At 43.7% G+C, this 17,885-nt stretch overlaps 1 protein-coding gene across 2 annotated transcripts in view; it reads left to right on the top strand.

Annotated features, from left to right (window-relative positions):
- The window catches only part of PHF19 (PHD finger protein 19), a 46,475-nt gene that overhangs the window by 13,551 nt on the left and 15,039 nt on the right, over positions 1-17,885 (top strand). For both annotated transcript variants that reach the window (XM_043980642.1, XM_043980641.1), the window contains 11 exons: positions 433-528; positions 2,750-2,850; positions 3,694-3,842; positions 5,592-5,687; positions 6,659-6,727; positions 7,196-7,316; positions 8,709-8,776; positions 13,385-13,561; positions 14,258-14,339; positions 16,689-16,774; positions 17,541-17,636. In XM_043980642.1, the coding sequence (XP_043836577.1) occupies positions 433-528; positions 2,750-2,850; positions 3,694-3,842; positions 5,592-5,687; positions 6,659-6,727; positions 7,196-7,316; positions 8,709-8,776; positions 13,385-13,561; positions 14,258-14,339; positions 16,689-16,774; positions 17,541-17,636 (1,141 nt within the window). The remainder of the gene's footprint in view (positions 1-432; positions 529-2,749; positions 2,851-3,693; positions 3,843-5,591; positions 5,688-6,658; positions 6,728-7,195; positions 7,317-8,708; positions 8,777-13,384; positions 13,562-14,257; positions 14,340-16,688; positions 16,775-17,540; positions 17,637-17,885) is intronic.

Genomic DNA, 17,885 nt, shown 5'->3' with positions numbered 1-17,885 from the left:
TTCTTTGAAGTCCCAGCCCATTTCATTTTTTTCTTTGTAATTCCAGTGTTTACACAAGATATAAACTTGGAATAATTTTTTAAACTGAGTTGAGATAATAGATTTAGGAGTTGGAAAGAACCTTAGAGAGCATCTAGTCTAATCCCTCTCCCTTTTTTTACAAAGTAGGAAACTGAGGTCCAGAAGGGTTAAATGATTTGCCATAAGTTCACACAAGTAGTAAGTGGTAGGAATGAGGTAAGAACTGACTCTAAATCCCTCATTCTTTCTTCCATACTGTGGTGGTTGGATTAAATCATCTCTAAGTCCCTTTTATCCAGGTCATTCTAAATTTGCTCTAACATGTCTTCTAAGGTCCTTTCCAGTTGGAACATTGATGGGAGAACCTTTGTCCTTCATTTCCTGACTCTTCACTGTTATTTTCTCTTTTAGCTGGTGTTCCAGGCGAAGAGCCCAAATGCAACATCTGTTTGGGAAAAACATCTGGACCCCTGAATGAGATTCTCATCTGTGGAAAGTGTGGTCTTGGTGAGTGACAGCACTGGAGTCAGAGTTGACAGTGGGATCAACCTGAGGTCAAATCTGCTCTTGTTCAGGGTAAAAGCACCACTCCGGATGGCTCTGCCTTTCTTTTCTCACTTTGTCCCAAAACTAGCCATTCAGCCCTGATCTTGCCTTTGCCAGGCAGTTGCCTAGGGCAGAATAGAGAAGACATCTTAGATGCATTACCTTAGGCAAGTTAGATAACTTCTTTCAACTTCAATTTCCTCATATGTAAAATGGGTGTAATAATTTCAGCATTACCTCTCTAGGCTCTTGTGAGAACAGGGCTCTGTAAGCCTTAAATTGCTACAGAAATGTGAGCCATTGCAACTGATGACTCCACCCTTGAAGGGGAAAGTAGAAAGAGAGTCTGAGAAAGGGGACAAGGGGTGAAAAAAAGCTAACAAAATGATAGATAAATTTAGATAATAGATAATAGATAAAACATTTAGATAATAGATAAAACATTTAGATAATAGATAAAACATTTCTAGTGTTTTCACGTGTACAAAGCACTTTTCTCTGGACAGTCCTTCCAAGTAGGTAGTGCAAGTATTTTCCCATTATACAAAGAAGGAACTTGAAGCTCAGAAAGATTGATTCCTTCTTGGTTCACTCAGCAAGTAAATGCATGAGTCAAGAATTTAAATGCAAGTTTCCCGACACTAGCCTCAGTGTTACTTTGACTCCCTGGTGCCTCCTCACCTATGACTGAAGCTACCATGTTTAGTTCTGATGATTTGTTCACATTTCTCCACTTGGTGTAAAACCTCCGGCTCACCAAACAGGGCCCCTGCGCTGAGGCCCCAGCGTAAGGCTTCCCCTCAGAGAGTTCTACTGCTAACCTGGCAACAAGCTCAAGATTTCCACATCATCTCCTCCTTTGGAAGGCATTGAATGCCACAGAGAACATGCCAATGTTAGTTAAGAAAGGGGATCTCTCCGCCCCAGGTCACCCACTGCTACCAGAGCATGAGCTAGGGCACAGGCTCCAGACCTGAAAGGCACTCTAGAGGTCATTTAGATCAAGGGTCAGCAAATGATGGTCCATGGGCCAAATCTGGCCTTCCAGCTCTTTTTGTATAGTTTGAGAGATCTTAAAACAAAACCATTCTTAGCTCTCAAGTAGTATAAAAACAGACGATAGGTCAGATTTCCAGCTTTATAGATGAGAAAATAGGCCTATGTTAAAATGGAAACCCACGCCTTCTGATTCTAATTACGAACTAATTCTCTTTTTACTCTACTACAGTGTCTCAAGTTAACCCTAGTAGAGAACAGGTAGCTGAGGAGGTCATGGTACCTATATATGTAACATTTGGATAGAGATGGGAAGCATCAGAACTCGAGGCATTGTCTAAAAGCCTCATAATGGTGGACCTGGGGTCCTAGGGAAGACGAATGGATACAAAGGAGATAGAAGGAAAAGGGAAGAAATTTTCCCACTTTTCCCCATTTAGCCGCTCTTGGTTCTGCCTTCTTTCCTTCTTTCCCTCCTTCCTTAGCTCTGGACTCTTTCATGACATTATAAGTTGGGTTCTCCTGAAGAAAAACAGAACTGTCCCTCTAAGATCTGAGGTCCTGCCTATCGAGATGCAAACCAGCTTCTTCAGTCTTCTCCCCCCTACCCCCCAGCCCCATGCCTGGTTCTTCCTTGGTCATTCTCCCTGGCTGACTACTCATAAGTAGAATGTATCACCCTAAAAGTAGCCAGATCCCTCAGAGCCCAGCTTTCTAAGAATTAGGACACTGAGGTGTGAGGAGTGAGGAGAAAACCCACAGAACACAGACTGATGACTCTGTGTATATATGGATATACATATGTGTATGAGATTGTGTATATATGAGTATTGCAAATGTGAGTGTATGTAGAAATGTGTGTGCATCTGTGCTTGTACTCCGTGTGTGTGTATGTTTGGGAAGGTAGCAAATCGGAGGGAGTGTGGGTAAGAAGGAGATAACCATCTACTTAATTTTCCTCAATTTGGAAGAACACTGCTTACTGACCGCCCAGGAATAGGGGATGTGTGAACTGGCTGGGATGAATAATTTTTGGCTTGGTCTGGAGGAGAAGCCCCAGAGTTGGACTATTAACCGATCATGGTAGCCAGGGCCTCTCTTCCTGGAACGGTGCTTTCCGTGAGGAGCCGCCCACCCTCTGCATTCCAGCTCTCTGGGGACATTCTCTGCCTTTGCCCCTCCATAGGTTATCATCAGCAATGCCATATCCCCATTGCAAGCAGCACCGAAGGGCCCCTGCTAACACCATGGTTCTGCCGACGCTGTATCTTCGCTCTGGCTGTGCGGGTGAGCTCTTAGGCCCTAGATTGTCTCTTTCTCTCAGTCTTTTCCCTATTTCCTATCTCCATCTCTGTCTCTTTATTTTCTTCCCTGACTGTAAAACGAGAGGGTTGGATTAAATCTCTAAGCTGTCTTCCAACTCTGACATTGTATGTTCTAAAGGCCTCTCTAGTTCTGACATTCTATAATTCTGTATTTTCCCTTTCCCAATCTCTTCAGTTGTCTGGTCTGTGGTCCCTCTCAAACCTCTGTCTCTTCTTCCCCCTACCCCCACTTCCACCATGGATCTGTGACCCTGGTGGTTTCCAGACCCCAAGTCTGATTCTTATCCTCCCCTCCGCAGACTATCTGGCTCTGGAAGCAGAGCCAGCCTCTTTTGGGTGGGGAATGACTCATCCATTCCAGCTGCCAGTCATTGAACCACATCTGTTTTATCCATGTACCAGTCTATCCATATTTATCCAGGAGATCCTTAGCATTATTAAGTTCCTTATGAATGTGGTACCATAGATGGCTGGATGAGCCCATCTTCTGTAGGGGGATTTTCTTGGTCTGCCCCACTGCTAGTGCCTTCCATCCAAGATTATGTTCCATAATAAGTTCACAGTTGTTTGCATGTTTTCCTTCCCATTATAACCAGCTTTTTGAAGACTGGCACCCTGTCTTTGCCTTTCTCTGTATCCCCAGCATCTAGCAGTGTCTGGCTCATGCTTGTTACCCGACTGACCGACTCACTGACAGCTCCACATATTTACTGTTGACACACTTGCTAGGGAGGCTCTGGGTTCTTTTGGAACCCTCTGGGGTCCTTGGAATGACTTGTATGCCTTCTCCTCATCTCCTCCCCAGAAAGGTGGCGCGCTGAAGAAAGGAGCCATTGCCAAGACCTTGCAAGCAGTGAAAATGGTACTCTCTTACAAGCCTGAGGAGCTAGACTGGGACTCCCCACATCGGACCAACCAGCAGCAGTGTTACTGCTACTGTGGAGGTCCTGGAGAGTAAGGGCTTGATCACCTTCCTGGTGACAGCTGGGGTTATTGGGAGGTGGGAATGGGAGTCGTGGAGATGATCTGACTTAAAACATCACTTGGTTGATCTTAGAGCACAGGTTTTGGCCTCAAATACAGAGACAGAGGGTTAATGATAGTTGAGTTTCCAGAAGGTGCTAGTACTACTGTTCTTTGCCCTGATCAGACCCTCTCCAGAGTATTGTTCCAGTCCTTGGCTTCTGAATCCTGATAAGCTAGAGCCTGTCCACAGAAGAGCAACTAGAATGGGTGGAAGACAGAAGGAGGTGTATTAGACCCTGTGACATAACAGGAAGACCACATCACTAGAAAACTAACATCTGGAACAGAAAGATAATATGGTGTGACCTGGGGAGAGGACAATGGAACTGTCTGTATCCAATTCTGGGTACTTGGAGAACAAGACTGGGGCACCTCCAAGCCCTGTTCTCTCTCTACTGGACCATGCTGGCTCTTTTCCCAAGTTGGTTTCTTCCTTATGGTTAGAAAGGAATGGGAACTGGATTTATCTCTGTTGACCTTAGTTCTGCAAGGTATGGTAACTAGAATTAGTTGTTGAAGAAGAAAATATAACAAATCAATCAAATAAACATTACTTGGTCATCCATAGGCATGAGACCTGGGCTGAAGGGGTAGTGTGTCTAGGGTACATAGTGCTGGAATCACTGAGTTTGAATCCAACTTCTGACACTAATTGTGTGCCCATTGGCAAATCACTTCTGAGCCTCTGTTTCTTCCTCTATAAAACAAGAATAATGATCATTAATACCTGGAGCACCTCTTCATAGTCTTGTTGTGAGGCTCAAATGACATAAAATAGATCAAGGGAGCTGCTAATTATAAAGCATGATATGAGGTCAATTTTGTATTGTTTCATCTGGTAAGTAGGATGGTTGTGAGGGGCTACTACAGAACATAAATGGAAGACCTAGACTGGACCCTTAGAAACCTTATCCTATAAGACAGTGCAGTTGTTGTTGTTTTGGGTTTTTTTTGCAGGGCAATGGGGGTTAAGTTACTTGCCCAGGGTCACACAGCTAGTAAGAGTCAAGTTTCTGAGGATGGATTTGAACTCAGGTACTCCTGAATCCAGGGCTGGTGCTTTATCCACTGCGCCACCTAGCTGCCCCCAAGACAGTGCAGTTTTAAACCTCAGCTTCCTATTCCAACTATATAGAAGAAAAATGAAAAAGATTGAAGATAAAGAGATCTGGCTTTTAGGCCTTGCTCTACCACTCATTCTATGGCTTTAGGCAGTTCAGTTCCTTTTTCTTGTGTCAGTTTACCCATCTATCAAATGAGGTTAACAATACTTGCCCTACCTACCTCCTAGGGGTATTATGAAAATAAGATGAAATGAAGAGAAAAGTGCTTTTTAAAAGTATAAAGCCAGGTAAGGGGTTAGCTTGTAATCGTAATTATTATTGCTTATTCTCCTATTGAGAAAATTGCTTTGACTATCTCCTATGGAAATATATCTCCTTGACGTGAATTTTGGTTACAAAGGTTTCTCAGTATAGGTTGGGCGAGTATTACCCAGAAAGGAAGGAATTAAGAAAAAAACTAAGAAAATATTTTTCTCTGGGGTTAGGGAAGGGAAGAAGGTTATTCTTGCCCTCACGGCCTGACTTTTCATTCCTTCTCCCCACCCCAATCCCAACTTATCTTAGAGGGAAAAAGCAGGGGGCTAAAGTTGACATTGGCTTCTTCTCTTCTCAGGTGGTACCTAAGAATGCTTCAGTGTTACAGGTGTAGGCAGTGGTTTCATGAGGCCTGTACCCAGTGCTTGAATGAGCCCATGATGTTTGGAGACAGGTACATGTTTTTCCTAGGTGATCTCTGCTTGCCCCATGGAGGCTGTATGTTTTTGGTATATGTGTACTCATATAAGATTATGTATGCTTTATTGTGTCTATGTAAGCAATTACTCTGCTTTTCTCACAACTGTATATCTTTATTTCTGTTTGTATTTTGTGTGTGTATGTGTATGCCTATGCTGTACTATGTATATGCATAGCTAATTCTCTGTGTGATTGTCTATTTGTGTGATTATCTATTTGTGTGATTATTTGTTGTATGACAAAACACTGACTGGCTTCACTGTGTCCCAAATTAGCAGCCAATTCCTGTTGGCATTCAGTGGCAGAGACTCAGTGGGAGTTGGTTCTAAGGAGGACCATTAAGTTAATGTATAGAATTTCTTGACTCCTTGAGTATATTTCTGGTGAAGTTTTCAGAGAAAGGCCATTCTGCCTCATCTGTTTTCTCTGATCAAGGCCATTTAATTTAACTCCTGCCTCCTTGATCTCAAAAATCCATGGAGGCATATGCTCAGAAATCCAGGGACTTTCAAGAACATGAAGCAGGGGATAAATTGAAGGATCTTGATGAACCGGTCAGTTAACTAGTATTTATTAAGTGCCTAATATATGTGTCAGGCACATGTTAAGTGCTGGGAATGCAAAGAAAGGAGGAAAAAACTAATCCCTGCTCTCAAGGGATTCACAGTCTGATGTGGAAGACAACATGCCAACAGCTATGTACATACTAAATATATACAGGATAAATTGGGGCTTGTCTCAGAGAGAAGGTACTAAGATTAAGGAAGTCTCAGAAGGGCTTCTTATAGGAAGTAGGGCTTCAGCTGAGAAGCTGGGCAGCAGAGATGAAGGAAGGCACTGCAGGTCAGAGAGAAGAACTGAGTCATACAGATTCTTAAATGTCCAGTTCTGCCACTCAGAGCTTTCTCGGCTGTCCCTAACCCTTTCTCTCCCTTTTTCTTGCAGGTTCTATGTGTTCTTCTGCTCCGTGTGTAACCAGGGCCCAGAGTACATTAAGAGGCTACCTCTAAGATGGTGAGAGTAGGGTGTGGTTGGGTAGACCCCATCTTTGCCTTGGCATCCCCACTTGTAAAATGAGGATAATAATAGTACCTACATCCCAGGGATTTTGTAAAGACAAGATAATATTTATTAAGCACTTTGTAAACCTTAAAGTTCTATATAAATGCTAGTTATTAATCTTGTATCATCAACATCATTTTCTGATGGGTCAGGAAATGGGGCCAAAAGAACAGAGGTTTTGACCCTTCCTGGATCAAATTGGTTTTGTCCTTCCTAGAAAAAAAAAAGATATCATTTGTTCTTTGCCACTTGTCCCCAGATCTGACCCTCTTAAGCTGCAAACCCCCTTCCTCCAGCTATGATGTTCCCATCACCAAGCTGGGTTTAGAGCCCGAAATATTTCTCCTAGTCCCTCACTTGGGAGCGGGACAGGGGTCCTAGAGCATAAGTCAATTCTAAACCTTTTCCTTCTATTCCCAGGGTGGATGTGGTTCACCTTGCCCTCTATAACTTGGGGGTACAGAGCAAAAAGAAATACTTTGATTTTGAAGAAATCCTAGCCTTTGTCAATCACCACTGGGATCTTCTTCAGCTTGGCAAGGTACTGGGGTTGGGGGTGGAAAGAAGGCAGGCAGTAACTGGGATGGGGGTAGAATAGAGAAGGAAATAAAACATAAGTGCTAGGAGTCAGTCTGCTGAAGCTCGAAAAGACCTAAGAGGAGAAAATGACAGAGTTATAAGACCTTAAAGGGCATCATTTCCAACCAGTTTATTTTACAGAAAGAGAAACTGAAGCCTATCAAGGGGAAGTGACTTGTGCAAGATCACACAACTAGCTAGTAGCAAATCCAGCACTCAGGTCAAGATTCTTTCCATTGCATGTTTATTGAGTTAAACCAAAAAGGATGTAAAATACAAAAGACTAGACCCAAAGGTCAAGGAAATGGGCCTGCTCACCCAGCTTTGCCTAGCTAGAGCCTCGGTGTGCTGGGAGAGCATTGGGAGTGGGAAGAGATGGGAAGAAGGGCGCAAGGCAAGTAGAGTTTGGACAGTTCAGGGGACTGACTTCTTTAGCTTGAGACCTGTTGGTTCTGGGAAAAAAACTGAGGCAATACTGCTCCCTGCTGGTGAAATTTTGAATAGTGTGTTTTGGTAAATGAATGAAACTTGTTTTGTTCTTCCATTTTTTTTCATAGTTTTGATACACATCATGAAATATTAAGGAGCTCTCAATTGATACTCATAGCATCACTGAGGCTCAGAGAGGTTCAATGACTTACCCAGGTCCACATAGCTAATAAACAGCTGAGCTGGCACTCCAGCCAAGGTTTCTTGACTTGGAGTCCAGTACTCAATGTTATTATTACTTCCATTTTATTTGCATTTGACAGTTTCAAAGTACTTTATAATCCAATTGGATCCTACAAGCAGCCCTGTAGCATAAATATGGCAAAAATTATTAGCCCCATTTTACAGATGAAAAGACATTAAAATATAGACAGTCTTTCTGAGAGCATTTAAGCCCAGTTCCCTCATTTTTAAAGATAACACTGAGGCTTCAAGAGAGGAAAGTAACTTATCCAAGGGCCTGTGGTACCAGTGGCAGGGCTAGGACTCAAATTCTGGTTTCCTGAAACTCCGGTTTTCTCTCCTTTTTATGCTGTCTCTCTGACAAAAGGCACTGTTATAGTCCCTAGGCCAGAGGTATAATTAGATCCACAAAGTCACTGTCTAGTTTAGGGTGTTCAAGGAACTCCATGCTTACCTAAAAGTTTAGACTGAGGGTGGTACTTAGGGAGACAACTTGAAGCAATTGAGGGTAAAAAATTTGACTCTGGCCTGAGACTTTGCAGGTGTCCCAAGCTCACAGGCCAATGTTCACATTCTTCCTTGAGATCCAGAACTGTTTGATTTTTGCTTTCGTGTCCCCAACACCTAGAGCAATGCCTGGCATATGGTAGGTGCTTAATGTTTAATTGAATTCCTTCCTCAGCTGACCAGCACCCCAGTGACAGAGCGAGGACCCCATCTCCTTAATGCACTGAACAGCTACAAAAGCAGGTGAGCAGGGGACAACACCGGGAGAGAGAGAAAGACGGGCTGGGTTCAGATCCGAATGTATGATTTCTCCCAACCCTGGTGCTCTTCCTTCCTCTCTCAGCACCTTTGATCAGGCTGTGTCTCTCCCTCCTCCCCACCACAAGCCTGCCAGACCATTCCCTGCCTATAAAAATGCTCTCCTTTCTGCCTATATAAATTCAAAGCATCTTTCTACACTTTTCCTAATCATCGCAGGGAATAGAATGTAGAGAACCAGAAAAGACCTTAGAACGTGGGAAATTAGAACTGGAAGAGATCTCAGAGATCATCTAGAGTCTAGTCCATTTTGTAGATGATGAGGATGATAATTCACATTTCTGTAGCATTTTCTGAACTGACAGCCCATCTGTTAGTGTGTGCATCCTCAATGGTGAGTGAGGTCTAAGAGAGAGATGGCTGAGTCATTGACCAGGGCTTTTAGTGACCTGAGCATCTCCCTGAAACAAAGGGTCAGCTTTTACCGTGTATTCCAGTAATGCTCTAGGGTTGGGATGTTCCAGGCTCTGGAGAAGTACAGCTAAGGGGCATCCAAAAGGCCATAAGCAAAGAGGCACATGTTGAACCCAAGCGATCTGAACCTACCACCAGCCAGGAGTTAAGCAAGCAGAGCAAGTAGTGCAGAAGATGCCATTAGGGAGATAATATAATCAGGAAAGGTGTTGCAGGTGTAAGGTATGGCCAATGGTCAGCTTGTGTGTTCTCTTGAAACCACATTAGGAAAATGAAAGGCCACACTTCCTTTCCATGCACTAAGTCCAGTTAGGTGGAGTATTTCCAAGTAGAACACAGATAAGAGTTACATGGAATGAGAGTTAACAGATGAATTGTGATCTCTATTGGTGGCAGTGTGGCATAGTGGAGAAAACACTAGACTTGAAGTCAGGAAGACTGAATTCAAAATCCAACCTCAGACGCTTCTTAGCTGTGTGACCCTGGGCAAGTTACTTGACTTATGTCTGCCTCAGTTTCTTCATTTGTAAAATAGGAATAATAATAGAACTTACCTTTCAGAGTTATGGTGAGGATCAAATAAGATATTTGTAAAGCACTTTGTGAAAACTGAAAACACTACATAAATGCTAGCTATTATTATTTATTGTTACTGCAGTTGGAAGGAAGTATCCATATTAATGAGACCACAGGTCATTCGATCAACTATTTCTTAAGGGCCTAATGTATGCCAGACACTGCAGTAGGTACTAGAGAACCATCAAAATCATGAAGTAAACAAGTACGATTAACATCCATTTTACATCTCAGCAAACTGAGGCTTAGAGAGGTTAAGCCACTTAACTATGGTCACACAACTAGTGACAGATAGTAAGGACCCAGTTGTTCTGACATTCTAGTTTTCCCTTCATCATACCATGCTGCCTCTCTTCCCATTTAGAATTTGACTCTTAGAATCATGGAATCTTAGAATTTGTCTAGTCCAGCCTCCTGTCTAATGCAGATGAGCTGTTCAGCCTCTGACCAGACACTTTCAGTGAGGAAGAAATCACCACCTCAGGAGGCAGCCAGGTGCCTTCGTAGATGACTGTTACTTCCTTATGCCCAACCCAAATCTGCCTCTGCAACTTCCCTCTCTTGGTCCTAGTTCTATCCCTGGGGCCAAGAAGACTAGGTCTGATATCTCTTCCACATGACAACTACTATAGATTGTATTTGGGACCTGCATAACACCTTTTAGCCTTTGGGAGGCAGCATGGTCTAGTGGGAAAATCTCTGGGTTTGGAGTCAAAGAACCTGGATTAAAGTCCTAGCCATGGCCCCTCAATATCTCTGACATTAGGCAAGTCACTTAAAACTCTCTGGGCCTTTGCTTACTCCTCTGTAAAATGGCACAATTAGAACTAGGTGATCTCTGAGGTCCCTTCCAACCCTAAATCTGTGACTTTGTTTATAGTATCTTAAATTGTTCTCTCTTGGGGCAGCTAGGTGATGCAGTGGATAGAGCACCGGCCCTGGATTCAGGAGGACCTGAGTTCAAATCCAACCTCAGCCACTTAACACTTACTAGCTGTGTGACCCTGGGCAATTGGGTAACCCCAATTGCCTCAAAAGAAATTCTCTCTTTCACTTAATACTTAGCATAATGCTTAGTAGGTGCTATAGAAATGCTTACTCCCAACCCTCCACACCTCCTCCTTCCCCCTTCTTACATTCTGTGAGTGTTCCAGTCTCCTTCAAGAGCACAGCATCTTCTACCTGCCCTCCAGCATGGAGCCCAAATTCTTGATAAATGTATTAAAGTGAACATTAAGTGAGGGGAAGAATTTCCTTAAGCACTTGTCTTTGTTTCTGGGACTGCCTAAGACTGTCATTTAGCCTCCACACCTCCTGGGAAGATTCTATTCTGTGGAGACAGGTAGTTTAGCAAAGTCATCCAGCTTTTCAACTAAAAATAGAAAATCAGCCTATCAAGTACCTACAATGTCTAAGGTACTGGGGACACAGAGATGAGAAATTACATAGTTTCTGCCCTCAAGGAGTTTACTTGCTAATAAGGAAGATGTAATAGAGACATAAAGAAATATGATATGTGAAGAATAAGGGCAGGAAAGTATTAGTAAGTTCCATGAAGGCAAGGCCTAGGGCCTAATTAAACTCTTTAAAAAAAATTTTTTTTTTGCTGGGCAATGAGGGTTAAGTGACTTGCCCAGGGTCACACAGTGTCAAGTGTCTGAGGCTGGATTTGAACTCAGGTCCTCCTGAATCCAGGGCCAGTGTTTTATCTACTGCGCCACCTAGCTGCCCCCCTAATTAAACTCTTCATCCCTATGTTCTACACATAGCATTTAATCTGTGTTGAATAAATGAAAGAATGTGACAGGAGTGAAGGTGCAATTCAGTCAAAATGCTAGAGGAAGGAGACTTCTCTGTGTAATAGAATGGCCAAGAAAGGGTTCAGTGAGGAGGTGGAGATTGAACTGTAGGTTGAGTTTTGGCTGGTTAGAGGGAGGAAGGCCTAGAAATTCAGGAGAAGCTGTGTGTTACAGTGGAAAGAGCCTCGAATCTGGAGTTAGGAGGCCTGGGCTCAGGTTACTCTTCCATTGCAATTACTTTAACCCCAGGGCCTCAGTCTCCTCATCTATAAAATTAGACAAGACTAAACAACCCCCAAATTTCCTTCCATTTCTAAATCTATGATTCTAGATGTGGGGCACAACAAGAACGAAGTTTTGGGGCATAGGATGTCAGGGGATAGTTGCAATGAGAAGACATACAGAAAACTCAAAATGCCATCCCAGCTTTCCTGGGAAGCTCCTCATAGTTTCCTGGGCCTGCAATTATCTTTCCCCTTAGACCTAACTAGTATTTATTTGGTTCCCTTTTAGTGTACTTACCTGTGATAGGAATGATCAGAAATAGTATCTGGTTTTATGTCACTGATGTTACTGATCCTTGAGGGCAAGGGCTATGTCTTATATAAACTTCATATCTTTTATCTATATTATTCTAAAGCAAAGATTTTTTTAAAGTAATACACATTTTTATTTATAGTTTTGGGTTCCAATTTTTATCCCTCCTTCCCTCCCTCCCCTCCCCCTTCCCTGAGGCGGTAAAGCAATCAGATATAGGATATACATGTACGATTACACAAAACATTACCATATTAGTTATTTTGTATAAGAAAACTTGAATAAAAGAAAAAATGAAAGAAATTTAAAAATAGCCTGCTTCAGTCTGTGTTCCATCAATATCAGTTCTTTCTTTGGAGGTGAATAGTATGTTTCATCAATAGTCCTTTGGGATTGTCTTGGATCATTGTGTAGTTGAGAAAATAGTTGTCTTTCACAGTTTTTCATCAAACAATATTGCTGCCTCTGTGCATGATGTTCTCTTGGTTCTGCTCTCTTCGCTATACATCAGTTCATACAAATCTTTCCAGGCCTTTCTGAAATCATCCTGCTTGTCATTTCTTAAAGCACAATAATATTCCATCATCATCATATACCACAGCTTGTTTAACCATTCCCCAGTTGATGGGCATTCCTTTGATTTCCAATTCTTAGCCACCACAAAAAGAACTGTTATAAATATTTTTGTACAAATAAGTTAAAGCAAAGATTCTTAACCTTTTTTGTGTCATGGACTTTTTTGGCAAATTGGCAAAATCTGTAGACTCCTCAGAACAATGTTTTTAGATGCATAAAATAAAATACATAAAATTGCTTTTCAAATACAGTTATCAAAATATTTTTTAAAAAATAGGTTCATGGACCCCAAGTTAAGAACCCCTGTTCTGTATACAGAGTAGATGCTTTTGTTTGTTGTATTTTATTTCTGAGTTGAGAGGATGGAGGGAAAACTTGAGGCTACCTCATGTTCCTCACAGCTCAAAAGTACATTGTGTTTGTTCTGGACCAAAGAGTATGTAGAGACGGTGTTTGGGTCTGGGATTCAGCCTAACCTCTGACTCCAGATATAAGGAGCTGTGATGAACTCTGAAGCATTTGCTGAGCCCTTTGCCCACTGCCTCCCCTTCAATACTTGCCTTAGAACATTGTGCTTTGCACACAGTGGTTGCTTAATAAATGCTGGTTTATATCATACATGTTGTAATAGGTTTCTCTGTGGCAAGGAGATCAAGAAGAAGAAATGTATCTTCCGACTAAGGATCCGGGTCCCTCCCAATCCACCTGGTAAACTGCTGCCAGACAAGGTTGTGGCCCTGAAGGAAAATGGTGGCACCTCCTCTGACCTACAGAAGAGAGGGAAGAGCAAGTACCAAACTAAGCATAGGTCAGTGCCCTAGGAGGGCTCCCCACACAGGCCAGAGGGCTGGAGCTGCAGCAGTGACTTGGCATTTCTGCCCTCAGATCCCAGCCTGAGAAGACAGGGAAGTACAGTAGACACTGAACTTCCCCTCCCTACCCAGTCCCTCTTCTTCCATCCCAGCCTCTGCCCTTTGCACCATGACCTCAGCTCTCATCCTAGTTATGTCATGGAATCTTAAATTTCTTAGCCCCTTCCACCCCTGTGTTCCCAGCCTTCTCATGCCCCAGTTAGTCCTTGTCTTCCACCTGCCTCTGATCCTGACACAAGGCCTTATTTTCTCTCACCCCTTTAAGCACAGCCTCTCCACAATTCCAGCCCCGACCTTCCATGGTGTCATGCCCCGTCCTTTCCCACTGCTAAAATTTTGTGAGCTCAGCCCTTCCCTCTACCTGTCCCCCTCATGACCCATGCCCCCAGCCTTTCCTAAGACCCCTTCCCTTCTCCACAACCCCTGCCCTGTCCCTCCGCAGCCAGTACTCAGTTGTCTCCACAGGGTATGAAGAACTGAATCTCTGCCCTAGCCTTTCCTCTCTTGAATATCCAGCTGCTCAGTCTCCCCATATAAGACTCCCATTCCCTTCCCCTCTTCCCCAAGGCGATGGGGAAGATGGGGGAGGCTGACACACTCTCTCTCTCTTTCTCCTTTTTCTATGTCCACAGTTCGGTGCCTCATGAACAGCAGAAAAGGCGAGTTGTTAGAAGAAAAAGATCAAAATTTTTGTTGGAAGATGCTATTCCCAGTGTTAGTTTCTCACTGTCTGTCTTACTCTCCACACTTTTACTTTCCTGGGTCTGTACAAACCAGCAAAACTTTATTTAAAAAGGGAATATGCCTTCTCTTCCTCCCACCCCTAATTTTGGTGACCATATATAATTCACCCTGTTTTCAGAGATAATTCTAGTACCTTTGGTGACAATAATGCCCCTCCCATTTATACAGTGCTTCATACCTTTCCAAGCCCTTACACATCAGCCACTTCATTAGATCCTCATAAAAACTTATGGTATAATGATGGGAAGAGATAGGAATGTGCAGTCAGAAGGCCTGAGTTGAAATCCTGACCCTGCCATTGTCTCTGTAGACACAGGCAAACCTCTTCCCCTCTCTAGACTTTGATGTCCTCATCCATGAGATGAGGGAGTTAGACTAGATGGAGCCTATAAGCCTTGTCTGAAAAGCAGGGCAGGGATTATGACCCATATTTTATAGGAGAGGAAATAGAAGCCTAGAGAGGGTAAGTAACAAGTTTGAGATCACCTAGTGGGCCATTGACAGTTTGGCCTACAATCCAAGCCAGGGCTCTTTCCACTGTACCTTTTTTTTTGCAGGGCAATGGGGGTTAATTGACTTGCCCAGGGTCACACAGCTAGTAAGTGTCAAGTGTCTGAGGCCGGATTTGAATTCAGGTCTTCCTAAATCCAGGGCCAGTGCTTTATCCACTGTGCCACCTAGCTGCCCCCACTGTACCATTTTTAGAACCTATCACCTCTCATGTTACCTTTTCATCTCTGAACCCCTGGCATCCATGACCACAGACCAGACTTAAGGAACAGGACATCTTCCCCTGTTGATTTCAGAGGACAAGGCAGCTGCAGGCCAAGTGGTCCTGTGCATTACTAGTGCTATTAGGGCTAGATGACTCAAACTTGGGTTTGGGAGGGTGGGGAGGTAACTGATGCTAGGAACAGTCTGGGTTCGCCCATCCTGGGAGTGCTCCTGGCTTAAAAGGGCTGTTTGGGTCATGATGCTGAGAGATTTGTTGAGGGACTGTTAGGGAGCTCCTGACCCTCTTCCTCAGGTATCTAGTAGAAAGGGCATTGGACTTGGGTTCAAGTCTGCTATTTATATTTGTGTGATATTAAGTAAGTTATTTAATCTACCTAAGCCTCAGTTTCTTCATTATTTCTAAAGTCCCTTCCATTCTGAATCTGGTACTTTGCCTTTGCCTACCCCAATGGTTAGAAGGCTCTGAGAGGGGGCAGCTAGGTGGCACAGTGGATAAAGCACTGGCCCTGGATTCAGGAGGAACTGAGTTCAAATCTGGCCTCAGACACTTGATACTTACTAGCTGTGTGACCCCGGGCAAGTCACTTAACCCCAATTGTCTCACCAAAAAAAAAAAAAAGAAGGCTCTGAAAGCATCTCATCTATTTAACAAACAGCTGGTGTCTATTATGTTCAGAACACTATGGTTCTGTACCTAATAGACCCCGTATTCCTTAAATCTGGTCTCTGGTTCCAGCAGAAAAATAAAGGTAAAGAAGATTATGGTCTCTGCCCTTATGGTGGTAACAGCCTAGGAGGAAATATGTTGAATTTATCTGGGAAAGGTCAGACTAAGGTGGTTGTAGGGCAACTAAGAGCCCCATGTTTACAAAGCACTTTTGCAAAAGATCTATCACAATATCCCAAGATAGTAGCCCCATTACAAATAAGGAAACAGACTCAAGAGAGGCCCAGTTGGGGGCAGCTAGGTGGCAAAGTGGGTAGATCACCGGCCCTGGATTCAGGAGCACCTGAGTTCAAATCCGGCCTCAGACACTTAACACTAGCTGTGTGACCCTGGGCAAGTCACTTAACCCCAATTGCCTTGCCAAAAAACAAAAAAGAGAGAGAGTCCCAGTGATGCCACACAACTACTAAAAGGCAGAGTCAGGATTTGAAGCCAGGTCTCCTGATTCAAAGTCTAATCATCTTTTCACAATATAGCAGTAGCTTGAATCAATCAAGAACCAAGTAATGGTCATGATAAGAACTCACACTTCTCCAGCACTTTAGGGTTTACAACATGCTTTTCCCTGCAACAATCCCATGAGGTGGGGAGTATTCTTCCTAGTTTGCAGAGGAGGTTCATGGAAGTTGGTCCATTGACCAGAGCCCCAGCCCTAGACTAGGTGTTATGGGTGATCCAAGGGATGATGGGGACATGCTCATGCCCTCCTAGGGTTTCTGTCATTTTGGGGGTTCAGGGCTTGCACAGGTCTTTTGGAGGGGAGGAAGAGAAGAAGGCTTTCTAAGAGAGGGTGGGGAAAGGGTGCAGAGTGTGCCAGATGTTCAGTGACTTTCTTTATTTTTCTTCTGTGCCCTTAGAGTGACTTCACCTCAGCCTGGAGCACCAATCACCACCTGGCCAGCATATTTGACTTCACTCTAGATGAAATTCAGAGTTTAAAAAGGTAATTGAGGCTAATCCCCATACTAGATGGGATTGAAAGGGGTAAGGGGAAGGGAAAGGGTTACCAGTGTCCTTGCAAAAGCCAGGGGACTAGGGGCAGCTAGGTGGAGCAGTTAATAAAGCACCAGCCCTGGATTCAGGAGGACCTGAGTTCAAATCTAGCCTCAGACACTTGATACTGACTAGCTATGTGACCCTGGACAAGTCATTTAACCCTCATTGCCCTGCAAAAAAAAAAAAAAAAGGCCAGGGTACTAAAGATAAGAGGATTTAGAGCTGAAAGGGAGCTGAGAGTTCTAGTCCCAAACCCCCATTCTAAAGATGAGAAAACTGAGGACAGAGAAGGGATGTGACTTACCCAAAGTCACACAGCCAACAAGTGGCAAAGCTGCACTTCTAGGTGTTCTTTTTCCAAATCTATTTTTTTCCACTATGTCATGCTTCTGCAAAGGGCAGAGGTCAACTATTTGGAGAGGAGCAACTATTTTAATAGAGAAAATGGAGGTAAGTTGGAATTATAGAAGGCATGCAAGATTTGGGGCTTAGAAGAGTCACCCCCCCCCAGTAGGCTTCAGCTTCTCCTTCTGTAAAGAGGATGGGCTAGGATGGTCTTTAAAGATGCCTACATTAAGTTTCCTGGGCCATTCTGGGTCTAATGTTCTCTGATCTAGGCTGTGGCATGCCCCAGCAGCCTTTCTGTGGCTGAGCTGAGTCCCTGCTTAGAAGGAGGACTGCATTACCTCTCTCCTCCCCCTTGTCTCTTTCAGTGCCAGCTCAGGCCAAACCTTTTTCTCAGATGTGGACTCCACTGATGCCGCCAGCACGTCTGGCTCAGCCTCCACCAGCCTGTCCTATGAGTCCAGGTGAGCAACAGCAGGAGCCACTCTGACACGATGATCCCAAGCCCTGGCTTTACCCTAGCACTGATCCCATGGGCCTGTGCTCTCTGTCTTCTAAGATCTTAGGCTATAAGGTCCCTTTCATCCCTAATACTCAAAGTACCCAGAGTGGGACCAAGTGTCTTGGGGGGTCAGGGGTGGGCAATAGTTAAATAGGCGTGGCTTCTGTGTGGAGTAAGTATGCATAATGTGCCCCTCAGACCCTCAGTCATA

Source organism: Dromiciops gliroides, chromosome 2 (genome assembly GCF_019393635.1).
Source record: "Dromiciops gliroides isolate mDroGli1 chromosome 2, mDroGli1.pri, whole genome shotgun sequence".
Taxonomy (NCBI): Eukaryota; Metazoa; Chordata; class Mammalia; order Microbiotheria; family Microbiotheriidae; genus Dromiciops; species Dromiciops gliroides.
Note: the sequence above shows the minus strand (reverse complement) of the source record. Positions and strands in the feature narration are given on the sequence as shown.